The sequence below is a fragment of the Leptonychotes weddellii genome, chromosome 10 (genome assembly GCF_054177405.1).
Source record: "Leptonychotes weddellii isolate Sample4059 chromosome 10, ASM5417740v2, whole genome shotgun sequence".
In the NCBI taxonomy this organism is placed as follows: Eukaryota; Metazoa; Chordata; class Mammalia; order Carnivora; family Phocidae; genus Leptonychotes; species Leptonychotes weddellii.
The window spans coordinates 22,933,363-22,953,631 of record NC_138378.1 but is presented as its reverse complement, the minus strand read 5'-3'; the positions used below and the strand labels follow the sequence as shown (position 1 = coordinate 22,953,631).

Below are 20,269 nucleotides of genomic sequence, written 5' to 3'. Positions count from 1 at the left end.
GGGCTCAGGTTGTGATCTCAGGGTTGTGGGATCAAGCCCCGCGTCAAGCCCCGCGCTCAGTGTGGAATCTGCTAGAGATTCTCTCTCCCTCTCCCGCTTGTGCTCTCTCTAGAATAAATAAATAAATCTTAAAACAAACAAACAAAAAACTGTTACACGTTGAAACTAAGAGAGGAGCCACCTGGCTGGCTCAGTAGGTACAGCATGCAACTCTTGATCTCATGGTTGTGAGTTAGAGCCCCATGATGGATGTAAAGATTAACTAAAAATCTTTTTTAAGACTTTATTTATTTGAGTGACACAGAGAGCATGAGCGAGCAGGGGGAGGGGCAGGGGGAGAGGGAGAATCTTACACACGCTCCACGCTGAGCACAGAGCCCAATGCGGGGCTCAATCCCAGGACCCTAAGATCATGACCTGAGCTGAAATCAAGAGTCAGACGCTTAACCAACTGAGCCACCCAGGTGCCCCTTAAAAATCTTTAAAAAAAAAAAAAGAGAGAGAAACAAAGGCTCCATATTAGTTTCCCCTTGTTGCTGTAACAAATTACCACCAAGTTAGTGACTTAAAAACGACACACATTTATCATCTTAGTTCTGGAGATTGATTAGAAGTCCAAAATGGGTCTCATTGGGCCCCAGGGGAGAGAAGTTTCCTTGTGTTTTCCAGCTTTGAGAGGCCACCACAGTTCTTGGCTTCTAGTCTCTTCTTCCATCCTCAAAGCCAGCAAGCAAGGCATCTTCAGATGTTTTTCCTCGGACTCCTAAGGACTCTTGTGATTATACTGGACCCACCCACACAAACCACGATAATCTCCCCACCTTAGGGTTCATAGCATAATCACATCTGCAAAGTCCCTTTCACCTTGTAACTAGTCACAGTCCTAACTTTAAGTTCAGTGCGAACTAACAGCATCCCTGTGTTTCTGAGTGAAGGTCTCATCACACTGAGTGCTGAATGCAAGAGCACCTAGTACAGGATCTCATTTAAATTTAATTCAGAAGTAACAGGCAATACTAGAGTAGGAAAATAAAACGAATGTTGCCTCTGGGGGCAGAGTGGGGACTGAGAAAGGGCATAAAGGAATTTTCTGAGATGGTGGTCATAGTCTGTATCTTGACAGTGTTGTAGGGTACAAGAATATAAACAAATACGGAATTCTAATATGTATTTAGAGGGAATTGCAGTGATGTCTGACATTCTGAAATGTGATATAAAAGGATGGATTCATAGAGGGATGGATAAATATGTGATAAATAGGTACAATAACATGTTTACGGTAGAATCTAGGTGGTGGGTGTACAAGTGTTCACTATAAAAATCTTTCAATCGTTGTTTGACAATTTTTATACGGGAGTTTTGCAAAAAAACAAGCCATGACCCTGAAATATGGCTCCAGTGACTTAAATTAATAAAGGGATGGACTGTGTTTCGACAGGTGTGGGAGTATTACTGATGGTCTCCATCACAAGGGAGGAGGGGAGTATTACTAGCACACACAGGGTGGGGGCCAGAGAAGCTACTGGAACCAACTAGCCTGCCCACACGACAAAGAACTTTTACACCAATGTCACCAAGGAACACTGATTTAAAACCCCAATCTTCCCTTCATAACCCTCCATCAATTTGCTGCAGCACCTCTCCAGCTGGGTGGTAGCTCATTTCCTGAGAGCCGCTTGCATCTCCCACTTCTTGGTAACTCCAGAGAACCCAGCAGAACGCTCTACCCAGAACACATATTTAAAAAAACGTCTGATGATGGGGGAGCGGGGGGGCTCCTTGACAGTTCTTCCACCAGTGAAGATGCAAACCTACAACCCCCCCCACCCCCCAGAGGGGCCCACAGGGAAGGATGTTCCTGCTACAGTTCTTTCGCCAAGCCGCAATCTCCAACATGACATCCCCACCGGCAGGGCCCCTACCCCACCCCCCTGTACCAAATGGCCCAGGAGGCACCTGAAAGTAATCACCATCACACGGAGCTGAGAAAAGCCAGCATAAAGCACTTTTATTGCAATAATAAAACTTGAAACTCATACGTAGTGCGGGGAGGTGGGGGTGGGGGGTAGGCAGCAAAAATCTCTCTCACCAAATCACTACACAGGACAGCAAAGGGGTGAGAGGGAGAGGAGGAAAAGCCAGGAAACTCCGATAAGAGCAGGGGGAGCCGAACATCAAAAACCAGGAGATGCTGAAGCTGTGATGACCAGCATCATTTTCTCAAGACAACACTCAAGGGTTTGTCATGATGGCTGGGCTTTCATCGGGTGTTAAGTGTCTACAAACAGCACCTTCAATTTAAACTTTCGATTAAAATTCTTAAAATTTGGGAAGTGGAGCTTGGATAGCTATGCGATTACAAAAAGTCCTGAATATCCGTTAGAAAAACCACAGGATGGAAAAAACCAAACCAAAACGCCAGGCCGCGAAGAAGGCTTCAGAGGCCCCTGCTGGCCTGGGGACAGGAACCTGTAGTGTCCTACATCGCAGTGAGAGCATCTGCTTTCGAAAGGCAGAGGCTTTAAGGGGAGGCTGAGGCGGGGCAGTGCAGGCAGAGGCTCTCCCCGCTCCGCTTCCGTTTTAGGCAGGGCTTTTAATTCAACCCAAGGACATCTCTCAGCTGGGAGAGTAATCCGGCCCCCGAGAGCACCTCAAACCTGCTATGGCTTTGCAGCGAAGCAGCGAGAATGTTTAATATATCATAGATACAAATTTCATCCAAAAAAATAAAATAAAATAAAGATTCTTGCATCCCACCCCCCCACACCAATTCCTATCCTAAAGTTAACCCATTACTTGTGCTGTTAATACTTGACTAATTCTTAAGTGGAAACCTAGATCCAAAAGACTGAAACTGAACCTTCACCCCAAAACAAAAACGAAATAAAATGAGTAACTTGAGGTTTATGGCATATAGTTTAGGTCAACACACATACGAGGAGAAAGGGAAAGAGCAAAGCCGGGTGACAGAACACATTCAGTCGGGGTCGATGTTTATACAAAGAGTGTAGTGGAACATCAGGAAAAGCTCCGTACGGATTCGCGCGTGCGCGTCTGGAGGCGCCACATCCCTCCACGGCACATCTGTGGGGAACAGAAAATCTGTCAGTCCCAGCAACACGATGCTGTGTGCGGTGGGGACAGACGCGGGCTGTCTGCCACATCAAGTGCCTTCCCCAGGAGCTGCAAGGTCTCACCTGGAACCAGCTACTTCTGCTCCAGCTGGGGAGAGCCTGCTGGGCTTGGACTGGCTTCCCAGGTGAGCAGTCTCCTTCCTGCCTAAATTGGTAGTGTTTTTTTAAACCTAAGGTGACACTACCTTGCTGAGGAGAGCCGGAACAGTTCCCCATTATCACTGGGTCTCCCAACTTGGCTGCACATAGGAATCACTTGGGGGCTTTAGAAACGTGTCATGCTTGGCTCCCACTCCCAGTAATTGTGGTTAACTGGTCCAAGGTGTGGCCCAGGCATCAGGAGAGTCTTCGAATAGGCTTCCTATGTGACTTTCGTGTGCGCAGCACTAAGTTGGTACATCCCTCAGGTTGAAGAGATTTAGGAAGTGTCTGTGGTCTTTACTCATTTACTCAAACCTACAACTTTCTAGGCGTGCTCTTGGGCTTTCCTTTAAGACCTGTGCAAGAGCTCTGAGATGTTCTTTGGTGGTGTGGGGGGAGGCTTAGGCCAGGGTGACTCGTAGCCCTCTCTCCCTTCATCCTACCAGATTTACAGAATGCCTGTACCCAAATCAGCGTAATTCCAAGGCTCCCTTCAAATACTTTTATGTACAGTACTATTTACAGTACAGTATTACAGTACAAAAAGGGTTCAGCTCTCAAAGAACAGGAAAGAGGGTTTGGACTAAGTGTAGACCTTCAGGCAGACAGAGGCTCTGTAAAATGTTAAGAGTTCCCTCTGGGTGAGAATGACAAGTAGAGAAGCCAGGGTCGCCAAACCTGACCCAGGTATGTAGGGCTCAAACCACACAGAGAGAAAATAGCTAAGAATTTAAAAAGCCCTTGTACTTAAAGAAGTCCACGGCAGGACAAGGTTAGACCATAAGAGACAGGCTGGCAGCCACTTGTGACAGCTTTTGAACAAAAGCATTCTCACCTAGCTCCTGGCTGTGGTCCTCTGGTTCCAGGGCCAGGAGGGGGGCAAACCTAGAGCTCTGGGGCCAAGTGGAAAGAAGATGGCAGCATTCGTGTGTTTTATGATTCTGATACCCACATGAAAAGTTATGAGCCATTAAGACACTGAGTTTGGTTTCCTAGAGACGAGGGTAAATGGAAGGAAAACAAGTCCAGGAAGGAGAAGCAGGAGAGGGGTTCCGGTCCTAGTCTGCCACTGCCTGGAAGTGACCCTGAGTAAGGTCTTTCTCTCTGGACCTAAGTTCCCTCACCTGTTACACAGGAAGGCTGATCAACTCTTCAGATCCCTTCTTAGGACTGAGAGCCCCGCTGTGCTTCACAAGCATCCCCCGGCCTCACCTTTCCAGCCACAGAAAGTAAGCGGGCCTGTGTGCTCCAGTATCCCGGGCTTGGCCCCGAGGCAGCCGGCCCAGGGGGACAGTGCCTCTCTCACACGCCCTCCCGGGCAGTGGCCTGGCTCTACATGGCGAGGGGGCTGCACGCACTAGGACACGGTAAGCAGTCCTCAACAGTCTTCCTTCTAAAGAACTAAAATGCTGGCATTATAATTTGGCCACATTTCTGGTTCCCAACTCAGTTTTAGTTTCTAAGTTAAATATAAAAACATCCTTCATTTAAATAGCTACTATCAGCTGCCCCATCCCAATGAGTTTGTTGGAGAGCATACGCCATCCCTTTCCACAGGGTGACAAACTTTTGCATTCAAGGTGTATACTAATAACTAAAACTGAAATGCTACCCAAGAGGGCAAGAATGTAGGGGGAAAAGAAAGCCGTGGCATTTTTGGTTCTGCTACCCACCAAGCACTGGGTGTAACATGGGAGGTACAAAGGTAGGAAAAGACCCTTCAGCACTCACTTCCTTACCCAAGAATGGGGAGCTCAGGGAGGAGGCCATTCCTGTCATTCCAGTTTCAGAAGCTCCACGTCAAAGACGAGAGTGGCATTTGGCGGGATGATGCCTGGGTGCCCAGTAGCACCATAGGCGTAGTCTGGGGAGATGGTTAGTTTGGCTCTCTGACCCACACTCATCTGTGAAAAGAACAAAAAGACAGACTCAAGTGGACGCACTCCCAACTGTCTCTGTTAGCAGTAGGGCTGTTTATTGGGGTGTCCCTTAGCCAGCATCACGGTACTCGGACACACTAGGGACCATGTGGGTGCCCGGGGCCCGGGCACCTCCTGGTGCAGAACCTGGAGGATGGCCATCAGGCTGCACGATCCCTGCATCTGGCTCTGAGGGGCCCAACACAGATGACATGCACCTTTCTGCGCAGGCCTCGCTGACCTGACTCTGGGCAGCCAGCACTGTACCAGGGCTGCCACTTGGGCCTTCACGTGGTGAGTGGCATCTATGCTCTTAAAAAAGGAGTACTTTGACCAAAACTCTGCTTTAAAAGAAAACACGTACACAGAAAGTACTATTTGCGGTAGTCTGCTTTTCTGTACTTTCTATATTTTATACTTAAACTCATACAGAAAAACTTTAAAAAAGACATTTTACAAAGTAGCATGTATAGCAGGCAAAAGAGGGAAATATTTGTATATTTGCACCTTACCTCTATGAACAGAAAACATCTCTGGAAGGACACAAATAATACCAGCATTTTTCCATGGGGAGAAGAGAGTACAGTGGCCAGGGTGGAGGGAAATTTTTCACTTTTTAAAAATACGTTTGTACTTTTTCATTTCCTAATCAAATATATAAATAAGTTTCAATATGTATTTTCTGAACGGTGAGCAGGCTCTCCGCTGTATGTCCATCCTTTCAGTACTCTCTGCTCAGCCTCCCGACAGGGGCTCCTGGATCTCTGACCCGGCCCCAGAGACAGTGACTAAGATGAAGCCGCAGGCTGCGCTCAGACTCGAATGTGACTCAGAACCCGTGCTCCTCACGTCTCCTTTGGGAAACCGGGACATGCTGGACCAGGGTGGTAAGGGCAGTTAAAAGCATATGGCTTAGGGCGCCTGGGTGGCTCAGTTGGTTGGGCGACTGCCTTCGGCTCAGGTCATGATCCTGGAGACCCGGGATCGAGTCCCGCGTCGGGCTCCCTGCTCGGCAGGGAGTCTGCTTCTCCCTCTGCCCCTCCCCCTCTCATGTGCTCTCTCTCATTCTCTCTCTCTGAAATAAATAAATAAAATCTTTAAAAAAAAAAAGCATATGGCTTAATCTAATGAAATTCAGAACAGTCGTGTCCTTTTACCCAGCAATTCCACTTCCAGAATCTTCTGCTAACAACCCAAATGCCCATTTGAAGGGGGGCGGTTTCACAGACCCATCCGCACCAGGGGTCAGCCACTAGAAAGAACACAGTGGCCTTAAGAGCACGGAAAGATGGCGAAGACACAGAGGGGGTAAAAAGCAAGCTGCCCAAACAGTACCTGTGGCAGGCCCGCGTACTTGTAAACACGTAAGAGCAAAACAACAATATCAAAAGAAAGGGAAAAGGGGCATAAGACAACCCCCCCCCCGCACCCTTCTTCCTGTGCTTTTAACTCAAAGAAATATCCTGTGGAGTTTCAAAGATGCTCTGTGCAGGTCTCAGACCACCCAGACTTCTCACAAGTGACAGGCCTGTGACTGACCCCCAAGCACAGTGGGTCCGGGAGGAGACTGGGCATCTCCCCAACACCCAGTCAGGCCTCGCCAAGCCTGGAATGTCAAACAGGCTGATAACACTATCTCCGTGGCAGCCATGGCTCTTGGAACACAACACAGTTATTGTTCCAGTGCCGGAAGAGCCACAGAAGATGGCTGTGGTGTGGACAATGGCTGGCACGGTCGTGGGGGATGGGCTACAGACCCAGAGCCAGCCAGACGCGGGCAGCAGGGACAGAGGTTTCCAAAGGGAAGTGAACCACAAAGATCCTCTCCTTCATTCTTGCACTGCGAATCCTGTACTCTGCAGGGACAGAAATCTAGACCCTTGGGAGCGGGATGGCTTAAAGTTTCTGCAAGTTGAGCAGTTCACTTGGAGATAACTCGGTGATGGTTTATAGAAGAAGTAGAGCGATGTGTATTCTGGAAAAGAGAAAGACATCTTTCTCTCCACTTTGGTTACATCTCAATTCTCTTCCGTGAGAGGGAAACAGACGAATTACCCATCATGCAGGGCTGACTCTAAAGCTCCCTGAGTCTCAGGACGCTGGAACCTGGTTAGTGCCGGGAAAAAACCTGCTGAGCTTGATGGAAGGCTAGCACCCAACTGAAATTTGGCACCCCTGAGTCCCCTGTTGTCCACTGGGAATTCTGTCGTGTCGGCAGAACAAAAGCTGTTGACACAAATGGGGAGGGAGGGCTGAGGAAACAGACTCAAGACAAACAAAATGACTCCATGAGTATGACCTCTCAGAAGGGGTCTGACACAACATGGCCAATAATAAGACAAACGCAAATTAAAACCACACCAAGATAACGTTTTTCACTCATTGTATTGTCCTGAATCCAAAAGTTGAACGACACACTGCTGGCGGGGCTGGGAGGAGACAGGCACCCTCCCAGCCCACTGGTGGCGGCTCAGTGTAATCCCTACGGATGGCAACTTGGCACTAGGTCAAAATACAGTGCACACAGCCAGTGAACCACTCACCCCTCCTTCTGAGAATCTGCCTATGGCAACACTGACACAATGTAAAATTAAGTCCACACGAGATTAATCACTGCAGCATTGTTTATAATAGCACAATACTGGAAATGACCATCAACAGGGTACTCTACTGATCAAATAAATAAAATACACCCACCTAAGGGAATGTGGGAAGAGAGCTTCCTCCTCTTTTATGTCCGGATATATACAGTGTGAAAGATTAAATGAAAAAGCAAAGTGCAGAACACTGTGTGTGTCTACAGCAAAAAAAGAGAAAAAGTATGTTTTCGTACAATGCTTAAGGAAACTCTACCAAAAAAAATACCATGAGTTGCTGGGGGTGAGGGGACTGGCAAGATGGGGTGGGATGGAAGTGAAATAAATTTTCCACTCACACCTTTTTTTTGATTTTTGAACCATATGAATGTCCTACCCTGAAGCATCATTTAAAAGGTAGACACTAGGAAACAAAACAAAACAAACGAGAGCATACCTGGGCAACCCCTTCTTCCCAGCCTCGGATCACCTCCTGCTTGCCTAGCATAAACTTAAAGGGCTTGTTTCTGTCCCGGGAGGAATCAAATTTCTTTCCATCTTCAAGCATCCCTGTGAAAAAGGGCAGTGGTAACATGAGCAACAAGGAGTGATGACATGAGGCGAGTCAGAAACCGGCAGCAGAGTGCCCATCCCGGACGCCGGCGCTGAAGGGCCTGGCAGGGCTGCCGGGGGCCTGAGGAGGAAGTGCGGTGTCCAGGGAGGATTTCCTGCATCCTCAGTGGGCCTCTACGGAGTTGGGATAGTCCCCTCCCCAGGGGCTGTGAATGTTCTTCCCAACTCCAAGCAGTAAGCTGACCACCAGAGGCAGGCAGCTGTCTGCCCTGGCCTGCGAATGGAGAAGTGTCCACGCTCCCGACATGAATTTCCATCATACATGAACCTACTCAATCCTCCCCCAGCACTGCCCCCATTTCACAGAGGAAGGAAGTGAGGCAGAGGGAAGTGTGAAGCAACCTGCCAAAGCAGTCAATCCCAAAGCCATGTTCATTCAACTACTCCAGTGTCCCAGAAGCCAGACAAACCACAGTGGAAGCCTCTACCAAAAGGGGGACTTCCAGAGACGGAGAGGCCACGAGAGGAACAGATACCTGCCACTCCTCGTTCAAAAAGGACCATCGCAGTGGTTTCTCTGGAAGCCAGAGTCAGCCAATGAGATAGCCGTCACTGAGGTCCTGAACTGTCAAAGCACCATCCCAGACTGAAGGGGGTAAGCCAGCTATTGACCTACAACTAACGCAAGGCAGATTTCATTGGAGGCCGAGGGTGGGTGCCCATGATCGTTCTAAGTATCACTCAGAAGACCCAGCAAAACACAGAATTCTGTTGTGTTCGGATGTTTTCAGAGAAGGAGGGAAATCCTAACGTAAACCCCAACGTAAAAAACAATGTCAACCCTTGTAAGTGGGATGGGGAAGCAGAGATCAATTGAGAGCTTTATCAGAGCCACCAGACTAGCTGAACTTTGACAAAATAGGAAATGGGCAATGGCGGGGACAGGAACTGCTGTCCTAACAGAGCAGGAAGGCAGACAGATGTCTTGAGCAGAGTGGGTGCTGCTGCCGCCTGAAGTCTGGAGCTGGGGGTTGAGGACTGAGAGGTAGACAGGAGGGTGGGGATCCACCCCTGCCAAGTCAGTGCAGGGCCAGGAACTGGGGCCCCAGAACTAGCAAGCTGGGGTGTCCACGGAGCCCATCTCTTCCCCAGAATACAATCATGGCTGATAGAAGAAATGACAAATGGCAGGACTTGAGTAGTTTCCTATAAATGAGCAGCTGGGAGAAAAATAGATGTCCGCCCGCCAGAACTCTCACGGTAGTCCGTCCCTTCTGAGCTCTACTGCACACACTGAACCCGACCTACTCGAAGCCTGCATTAAGGGTGAGAGTAGGCAACGAGCAGTCTGGAGTCTCAGAATCCTTTGACCAGGCAGAAAGCCCTTCCATCCACCCACCCGAGCCTGCTTAAAACAAAAATAAGGAAACCAACTCCAAGGCTTAGTTAACCCACCCATGGTCAGAGTCAGTGGGTAGTGGGGCCTGGCTCCAGAAAAGGCAAAAACAAAAAATAAAAAAGCACCAAATAAAACACAAAACAAAACCCCCACATAAAAAGAGAGCGAGAGACAGAGAAGCAACACAGACAATAGCTAAAATGTGGTTTTTAAAACACGGGACACAGCAAGAAAGGAGAGTAATCCCTGAGGGGAAACTAACAAGGCAAACCCGTGGACTGCCCAGCTAATACCCTTGGGCGTTTCCAGGGAGAGGAACCTGGATGGAGCTCAAGGCAGCTCCGAGTCCAAAGGACACAAACCAGGAAGGAGAGAGGTGTAGAGTGAAATCCCTAGAGATTTGCAGAGGGTCCCTCTTGAGTTTTCAGCAGAATTCTAATCAGTGCGTGTGTTTGAGGAAACTACTTAAGGTCAGGAAAAGAACTACCCCAAATTGGAAAGAACAGTGCCCAGCGCTTACACAGAGGTGGCATCAATGACTGCTCCCCGAGGCAGACTGGAGAAAATCCTGGTTTATGAGGCACTGGGTAGGATACCCAGAAGTCTCATCTCAGTAGTGGGGAATAATCAGCCCCAAACTGAACACTGCTCCAGACCCCCGTAACAAATCATTAAAGCAAGACACAAAAGGATCAAACTGTTTCCAAGTAACTTAAGTGTTTCCCAGTACAAAGCTCAAGAAGATTTATAGGAATAAAAATATCCAACACCCCAAAAAGGTAAAATTCACAATGTCAAGCATCCAAAATTACCAAGCATGCAAACAGGAGGGAAAACACGACCCACAATGAGGAGACTGATCAATCAACTGAAACCACCCGAAACTGACAGAGATGTAAGGACAGTAAGAGTCAAACCAAACTTCCAGACACGAAAACTACACTGGGCTGGACCTGGATACCCACAGGCAAAAAGAAAAACCTTGGACCTATACTTCACATCATAATGAAATATCAACCCAAAATGGATAATAGACCTAAGTGTAAACGTAAACCTATAAAACTTCTAGAAGAAAACACAGGGAAATAATCTCTGTGACTGTGGGTTAGGCAAAGATTTCTTAAGATATGAGGCCAAAAAGCACAATCCATAAAAGGATAAACTGAACTTCATCAAAACTAAAAACTTCTGCCCTTTTTTTTAAGAGAATGAAAACTCAAACCACAGACTAGGAGAAAATCTTTGCAAAGCACATGTCTGATAAAGAACTTTGTATCCAGAATATATAAAGAGCTCACAAAACTCAACGATAAGAAAACAAATAGCTCAATTAAAAAAGGGTGAAAGATTTGAACAGATACTTCACTGAAAAAAAAAAATACAAGTGGCAAGTAAGCATGTGAAAAGATGCTCAACATGATTAGTCATTATAAAAACGAATATTAAAACCACGAGGAGATACAACTACTACTTATTAGAATGGCTACAACTAAAAAGACTGATCATATCATACACTGGGGTAAGGATGTGGAGGAACTGGAATTCTTACACACTGCTGAAGGGAATATAGAAAGGAACAGCCACTCTGGAAAACAGTTGGCCATCTAAGTTAAACATATACCTCCCATATGATCTGACCATTCCATTTATCCTGGATAAATACCCAGGAGAAACGACAGCCATACAAAAAGACATATAAAGATGTTCATAGCAGACTCACTTGGAATAGCCAAAAACTGGAACAACCCAAACATCTGCCAACTGGTGAATGGATAAACAAGTACATCCATACAATAGATAACCATTCAGCAATAAAAAAGAATGAACTACTGATAACACGGAACAACATAATAATCTCAATTATGCTGAGCAAAAAAAGCCAGACACTGGTCTATACACTGTACAATTCCATATATATAAAATTTTAGCAAATGTAAACTCTGCTGACAGAAAAGCAGGCCAGGGGGTTGCTGGGGATAGAAAGAGGAGGTTTCAAAGCATAACAAAGAAACATATCAAAACTTATGAAATTGTACCCACTAAACATGAGCGGTCTCCTGGATGTCAATTATGCCTCTACAAAACTGGGTTTTTCTTAAAGGGAAAAAAGTGAGATTCACTAAAATCTTACATGTGTTTCCCTCCTACAGCCAACTTGGCAGCCAGTGGCGAGGTACTTCCTCCATAAAGGGAGGGAGCAAGTAAAGCAGGCGGCCCGTCAAGTCTCAGCCGCTGCTCCCATTTTAACTCTGGACATCTGTGTGCCGGGACCTGGAGCCCCTGAACAGCAAAACCACCTGCCAAGTTAGTGCCATAATTTCCTAGAATTTCCCAACAAAGCACGCTCTGATGAGAGAAGGCAACTGAGGTTACAGTTCAGACATGACAGCTGACACTCTTGAGCTCCAGAGGCCACCCTTAGCAAAACCCATCCCCAGCATGGCCCTCTATTTGCAGCACTGACGGATTTCATTTCTGGCTGCACACAAACCTATGCCTCACGCCCCACAGACTGCCTGGGACAGCTCCGTATTCTCCATTTCGAGAATGACGTTTTTGTCTCTCCTGACTCAACACAGCTTGGGGTCACAAACGGGGCCTCAGAGTCCTACGTCCCTGCGAGGGTCAGCTCAGCCCCTGGCACCCGCCACGCTGGCAGCACTCGTGCCCACTTTAAGACTGGCTCTGCCTGCACAATTTTTAAGAACCAGCAGGACAAGCACAAGACCTCCATATTTAGACCTCTTCCCTGTGTGGTAGGAAGAATCTGAGGGGTAATCCCAGAATGACAGTTTTTACTTTTAGCACCTTTAAATGACTAATCAGTGAGGAAAAAAAATGGGAAAACCTGGGGGTCTCCAGCTAAAAGCACAAGGACCATGAAAGGAGCAAAAGCTATGGTTGCAGGAGGGACCGTGAAGCAGCCTCTGGCTGCAAGACCGTTGATGTCACCTTCATCTGAGCTGCCTCCCAAACGATTCAGCTGTTCTTATGGGGAAGAATCAGACTCCAATCCTTGGAGAGGGAGCAGGAGGGCTTAAAAAAAAAAAAAGATGTGGAGAAGAATCTCAAGTGCACCTCCCCCAGAGCAGCCTGCTGGTTCCTGCTGCTCACCTGTTTCAGGGTGTGCTCGCTCAGAAGGAACCAGCAAAGGCTGACCTGGCCAGCAGCTGCTGAGCAAAGTGCCCCTGGACTATGCTCTTGGTACTTGGCCCAAGTCACAGAAGCAGTGGTGAAGACCCAGGGCCAGGATCTGGAGAGTCAAGAGGACCACGGGGTTATTATTTCACTAATAACGCAACAGCGCGTCATGGAAGGCAGAGCCCCCTGGACCCTCGCGAGGGTGGGGAGGGGAATCATCGAAGGACCTGAAGGGAGGGCTTCACACCCGCGGCACTTAAGGCTCATGGCTCACCATGTGGTTCTCAGCTGCTGCTGGCCTCTTTGCAGGGGGTTTCATAGGCAGCATTTCACAGGGTTCAAACTAGAGAGAGTCTTAAAATTAAAGACGAAAAGCCCAAACCTAAATCCAACAATGACAACAAAACAGAACATCCCACACTCCAAACTTGCCAAACAAAATAAAGCTCTTGCCATTTACAGATGGAAGAGGGAGAAAGGACTTCTGCTTTCAACTCAACAGGTTTTTTTTTTTTTTTTTTTTTAATTCATGAGAGACAGAGAGAGAGAGAGAGGCAGAGGGAGAAGCAGGCTCCCCAAAGTGCAGGAAGCCTGATTCAGGACTCGATTCCAAGACCCTGCGATCATGACCTGAGTCGAAGGCCATCGCTTAACCATCTGAGCCACCCAGGCGCCCTCAACAGATATTTTCTTAAGTACAAAAGTACAGTGGTTGAATGGAGGAGGGGAAACCAAAGTGAAAGTCACCAATTTTTCTGCAGATATGCATTTGAAGCCCCTTGGAACATTCCCAAATGGATGTACTGACCCAGGTGCAGACGGGCATACTGACCCAGGCTGGGCTGTTTCCCTTCCTCCTCATTATATACAGAAGCTCCCTCAACCACCTTTCACCTAACTGCCTCGCCAAAGACTCCTACAAACCACAGCTTGCACAGCCCGAGCACAGCCAAGGAGCCTTCAGCCACCAGTATCTAGTCACCCCTCATTCTACTTCCCCACGTGTGTTTTATGCTTATTACCAATGGCCGGTCAGCTATGTTTACTCTCAGGCTCATTTATGTCAGTTACACTTACTGAGTATAGAAAACAAACAGTATGCAAAGAAAAAAGAGTGGTCCTAGTTGACCCTTTGGAAAGACTCAACAAAGGCAACTCACAAAAAATACTGCTAGTGAATAACTGAGTGTGAATGAGACTAATGTATGATTGAAGAAAGAAATCTTAAAAACCTAGAAAGCTTTTTGGGGCGCCTGGGTGGCTGTCGGTTGAGCATCTGACTTGATTTCGGCTCTTAGAGTCCTGGGATTGAGCCCCACGTCAGGCTCCGTGCTCAGCAGGGAGTCTACTTGAGGATTTTCTCTCCCTCTCCCTCTTCCTCCGATCTCGCTCTAAAGTAAATAAATAAATCTTAAAAAAAAAAATCTAGAAAGGTTTGGCACTGATATGACCTCGTCCTTACTGTTTTGACTTTAAAAGAATCCAAAATTCAGATTTTTGTAAGAACTCTGATGGGAAACTCTACCAGAAGAGCCATCCTAAAAGAAAGATGTGGACCTTTAGCAAATGATTTATGTCTGGATTTGAAATAAAATGAAATAAAATGTTTAGAGAAGCCATGTCACTTTAATGATCAGCTATCCACTTGTCCCCGTCATGATGAGTGAAAAGAGATTCTCCACCCTGCGGTAGCTAAGAGGTATGAATCCAAAGCTTAGGTCTTTGCTCCATTTCCAGGCCTCTGTGGTTGCATTCCCTGGGCAACCTTCCCGAATTGGGAGTTCTGAGAACTCCATGCACATGATATGATCAAAGGTCAAGTGCCTACCCAAAGAGGGAGCCAGCTTCTTCCTCCCCATCACACAAACCCAGTGCAAGAACGTATCCCATCTCTTATCTGGAAATGCTCCTAACCTTTTGCTAAATCTTTTTCGATTCTATGACCAAAAGTGTATTTTCAAAGGAGGTCCCATGATGGGAAGAACACATAGGATCTCAGAACATGAACCAGAATGCATGACCTTGTGGGCATGCCTTTCCATTGCCCACTTTATCACAATACAAATAAAAGGACTGCCACATTATATGTCATGGGGCTGGGGCGGGGCAGCGGGGAGACGCACAGAAGGAAAACAATACTTAACAGTGGCTATTTGGTAATGGTAGAAATATGTGTGATCTTTAGCTTTTCTTTTTTTCTGTTTTCCAGAAAACACAGAGGCGGCAAGCCGTAGGGTATAATGGGCAAAGGCATGAGTTCTGGGGCTTGGCTCCAGATGATTATAGTAATCCCCTCCCCGGTGTCCCTGCTTCTGCCTCTTTCTCCTACAGTTTAAACTTGGCACAGCAGCTAGAAGGACATTCTCCTAAAATACAAGTCAGACCCTATTACTCCTCGGCTCCAGACCCTTGCATAGCTCCACATCTTACTCAGAATAGAATCCAAAGTCCTAAAAATGGCCTAGAAGCCCTGCAAGGGCTGCCACCCCATGCTGGCATCCCGCTGACTTCATCTCTGATGACTCTCACGCTTTTCCACTCCAAGCACACAGGTTCCTTCTGTTCTCTCTAGACACCAGGGATACTCCCACCCCAGGGCCTTTGTCCCTGTTGCTCCCTCTGCCTAAAATGCTCTTACCGGACAGTCACATGGATTATTTCCTTACCTCCTTCAGGTCTTGTCTCAAATGTTACTTTCTCATCGAAGTCTTCCCAGGTCTAGCTAAAATCTCAACCTTCTCCTGTCCCCTCCTTTGTGCTTACTGGCTAATGTACAATATATTTTTGCTTATTAATCATATTTGTTATCTGTCTTTCCTACTACAGCGTAAGACCTATGAGGACAGGGACTGTGTTATGTCTTCTTCATTTCTGTATCCTTGGTGCTTAGAACAGTGCCTTGCACAAAACATCTGTTTTGTCAGTAAGTACTTATAGAAAAGTACTTTCCCCTTCCAGGCCTTTGCACTCACTTGGCCAGCTCTTTTCTCCTACCAGCCTAAGCCATACACGTCCAAGACCAGGGGCATTTCTACCCCAGGTGTGGGCTGCTAAGTCATCTCTCTTGTAAAAGTAGGCACAGGGGAAGGCACTCCCTCAAGATAAGCACCTCAAGGGCAAGGCCGAGGCTTTCCCCAGCTCCTAACACATTTGATGAATGACTGAGGGAAGGGCTTCGTGTGCTGACCTGTGTGTAGCAGGTGTGAGAGGAAGTAGTCACAATTTTATTAATCCACAGGAATGGGGCAAAGTCCAAAACGTAATTTTCTCATTCTTATTCTAACTTAAAGGAAACAGAAATATTATACCAAACATAACAGGAATGTGGGCTTTGTTCACCTCTGCTAGAGTCCTAAATGACCGGAGTGACTCCATGCCAGGCACTGATGGGGAGAGACCCTGGAGACCACCACCAGTGTGGGTCTGGTCTCCTGAGGCCTGCAGTCCACTGGGGAAAGAGGCGAGGCAACTATACACAGCCTGACGGTGAGCAAGGCCATGAAGGAGATGGACGGGCACTTTGCTGGAGAATCAGAGGCGCAGGCTGTATTCATGTGTGAAGAACCACTTTGGCCAAGGGTCAGTCAGGGGAGACTCAATGAGGGGTGCCCTGTAAGCTGTGATTGATAAGAGCCTGCCTGTGGCGGGGAGTGGTGGCACCTACGTGCAGGGCCAGAGAGCTCCCTGGGAGGGACAGGCTTGGTGGGTCAGGAAGTGAAGGCAGGTCAGGGTTGTCTGAGCTCCTGGGAGGGGAGGAGTAAAGGCAGGGAGAGCAGAGATGGCAGCACCCAGGAGCGGATTATTTGTCCCTACACCCCACTCCCTTTCCTCCTCCTCCTCCCCCTCCTCCTCAGTGTCTTTGCACTGCTAGAATTTATCCGGCTGAAGTTAAAGGGAGCTGGGGGAAGGAAGGAATACAAGGACTCAGCTGAGTTCTTCAGCAGGTAGAAGAACAGGAGAAGAAAAAGAGAAAAATGAACATCACCATGAGCACCAAAGGGAGAACTGCATAGTACATGCCTAAGTTATCCAAAATACCCCTGGCCTTTTCCATGAGAAATAGCAGGTGACAAGACTATTTTTAGAGAAAATCCCAAGGCAGACAAGTGATCCCTAGTTTACAGATACAATGAACCCATCAGCACTTCATAAAATCAGTTTAAGTAGGCTCCACACCCAACATGGGACTTGAACTCACGACCCCAAGATCAAGTCACATGCTCTACTGCCACAAAATCAGTTTTTAACCACCAAAAATGTTCAAGTTAAAAAGCCTACGGATGAATGGATAAATTTCATGGTACATAAATTATACCCAATAGAGCTGTTAATGAAAAAAAAAAAAAGTCTATGAGACCCACTGAAAGGAACCAGAGCTCTCTGGAGAGATGACTGAGGCCAGGACCAGAGAGGGGGAACCAAGGAAGTGATTAAGGCATAAGCGGAGCATATCAAAAAGGTACCGGAGGCAGCCCAAGGGGCTCCGACTGGCCAAATCTGGGACAATGTGAGTATCAAAAAGAATACTGAATATCAATGATTTTAAGCCCTGAGGAAATTTATGAGTCCATAGTATACTGACAACAAAAAAACAAGTCAATGGGGGTGGGGGGGAGTCATTTGTCACCACTGGGGAAGATGACAAAACAAATGCCTCACTTTAAAATTTGGTAATTAAAGGAGAAGAATTAAGCTTTACCCTATTTTATGGAACGGCAGCTGATAAACGTAGAAGGTATAAAGGAATTTTAAAACTGCCACTCCATAAATGCCAATGAAATGCTGTCTTCCAGCAGGAATGATCAGTGGTGCAATAACAGAGGCAGAAGGTGGATGAGGACCAGGCACAGGCAAGCTGCCTGAGAACCCCAGAGACTGTCTGCCTACTGCAAAGGGGAAAATGTACCTTTACAGAAGAGATCAAATTCGGCAGCACAAGCAGGGGGGTGCCCCACGGTGTGCCGAGCATGGAGTACAGGGTGTCACGTGTGAAGTGATGGAAGACGCCCCAGGTGGGGGCGGGAGTCGGACAACACCGGAGCAAACCGGGGACCGGCGCAGGGCATTCAGAAGGTAATAAGCCTGCTCTCTCTGACTGAGCCACCCAGGCGCCCCCAAGCCTGCTCTCTCTGAAAACCCAGGGTCATTAGGAAAAACACCAGTGTGAGGACTCATCTAGGTTGAGACTAGACACAATATCCAACTGCAGTGAGTAAACCTTCAAAGAATTCTGGTTTCAAAAAACTAACACTTTAATGACATCTGGGGTGGTTTCAAGATGAATTTGGCTTTAGGTACATTTAAATCATTTTAAGTTTTCTTAGATATGACCGGTAGGAGGATAAGGAAAATATTCTCATTCTTAGAGCACTCTCGAGTATTCAGAGGTGAAGTGCCGTGCTGTGTGCAGCTCAAGTGACTATGAACAACCCCACAGATTACACATACATGTGTGTCTATTCTCTAAGGAGACAGAAAACGGCAAACATGACGAAATGTCAACCATCACAGAATCTAGGCCGTGGGCACAGCGGTATTTATTTTGATTTTTCTCTATGTCTGAAAACTTCACAAATAAGAGTTACACATACACACAAGTATGCTACAGGGCCTTCAGTTCACTTAAGACAAGCGAGCCTTCTGCTCTTACCTGTGCAAGGAGAGAACAGGACACCTGCGTGACTGTGTATGTTGGTAATCACAATCCCAGAGGAAAGAAAATAATGCTTCCAGAGCAAGGTCTATTTCCAAAATGTTAAAACCCCATTACGTTCAGGAAATGTGAGGAGAAAACGAACGGACGCCCTCGGACGGCAGCTATGCCGGTGGAGGGCACAGCGTAATGCACAGACTTGTTGGACTGCTGGGTTGTACGCCCGAAACCAACGAAATGTTGTGTATCAGCTATACTTCAACCAAAAAAAAAAAAAAAAGGACTGGCACCTCGACTTACACAGCCAGGCTGGTATAGCCCAACCCTGCCTCTCTTGTGTCCACCAAAACAAGGAAAGGGAAACAGAAGCTAACAACCTCCCTCGGTACGTACAATTAGCAGATCGGCTACACCTTTCTTAGCCAGTATGTTCTATTCGGTAGGTAATGTGTAGGCCTGTTTGAACATGAACCCTCACTCAGACCTGTCTCTCTGATCAGTGCCTACTTCCCTATGTGTAAAGGAATGGAGGCCGGGGTCTGGGCCACTCCAGGAGCTGAGCGCTGACACCTCTCTCTCACTCTAGGCATGCCAGGTGGTGCTGGCTGGCTGAAGGAGTGGCGGGGATACATCACCCAGTGCCTGGGACACAGGCAGTCCCGTGAACGTAGTCGCCCCCAGCAGGCTATTACTCCCATTTACAGAGGGCACACGGAAGCTGACACAAGTGGGACAATTTGCCCACGCGCTCGTAATATGTTACATGGCAGAGGCAAGGTCCGAAACCCAGCAAAGGACCTCACATCCCCTTTGGGGCTCACCGTCCACCTGGCACCACCTCTTCCCTCCTGCTCAGGCTGGCACACGGCGCTCAGGATATAACCAGAACCCTGTTTCTGACCCTGCCCTCAAGAGTTCAATGCTCACACAGTAGCCAGAAGGGAGGGGGCCTGTTAAAATCCAAGTCAGCTCATGACCCTCTGATGGCAGCCACCTCACTCAGAGAGAAAGCCAACAAGGCCCCACCATCACCTCGTCCTCCCACCACCCAGTCCAGCCACACTGGTCTCCCTACTGTTCCCCAAAAACAGCAAGCATGCCCCAGCCTCAGGCCCTCTGCCTGGAAGACTCTAGCCCTGGGCAGCACTCTGCCAGCTCCCCAACCTCCTTTGGGTAAATACTAAAATGTCATTTTGTCCGAGGCCTTTGCCAACCACCCTCACCAAAAGCAGCACCCCCTCCCCAAGCCCGCACTCTGCCTTCATCTCTCCAGTGCTTCTCGCCACCTGACATTCACACCGGCCTTGTCACCCCAGGGAAGGCCCACCAGATCAAGTCTTTGCCTATGTAGCTCACTGGCCATGTCCCCAGTGCCTGGCTTGCTGCCGCTGCTCGATAAGCACCAGCTGCAGGAAGGAAAAGGGTCCTGTCGCAGCCCCCCTGAACAGTACAGCCCACCTGACTGAAGACACCATGCGGTGGGGGTGGTACCGGACCCGTGTGCGGAGCCTCTGGGGATGAGCCTTCCTCCCAACATCAGAGCAGCCAAGAAACACCAGCAGGCGGGTGGGTGGACGAAAGCAGAGAGAAGGGGGGAGGCAGAGGTGAAAGAAAAGCAACGGGCTGGAGACAGGGCTGCAGGAGAGTGGCCACCTCAGCTGCCCTCCAAGTGGACCTTCTGAGGAGGTGGGGCCGAGGGACCCCTGGTTCTTCTCATTTAGAAAGCCAGGTTA

At 47.9% G+C, this 20,269-nt stretch overlaps 1 protein-coding gene across 3 annotated transcripts in view; it reads right to left on the bottom strand.

Moving 5' to 3' along the window:
- Positions 1-1,983: 1,983 nt before the first annotated feature.
- The window catches only part of FKBP1A (FKBP prolyl isomerase 1A), a 22,028-nt gene continuing 3,742 nt past the window's right edge, over positions 1,984-20,269 (bottom strand). For 2 of the 3 annotated variants that reach the window (XM_006727502.3, XM_081833003.1), the window contains 3 exons: positions 8,228-8,340; positions 5,015-5,179; positions 1,984-3,084 (listed from right to left, as the gene is read on the bottom strand). In XM_006727502.3, coding sequence (XP_006727565.1) covers positions 5,051-5,179; positions 8,228-8,340 — 242 coding nt within the window. In that variant the 3' untranslated portion in view covers positions 1,984-3,084; positions 5,015-5,050. Of the gene's footprint in view, positions 3,085-5,006; positions 5,180-8,227; positions 8,341-20,269 lie in introns of all 3 variants that reach the window. The other variant, XM_081833002.1, reaches the window with a different exon arrangement.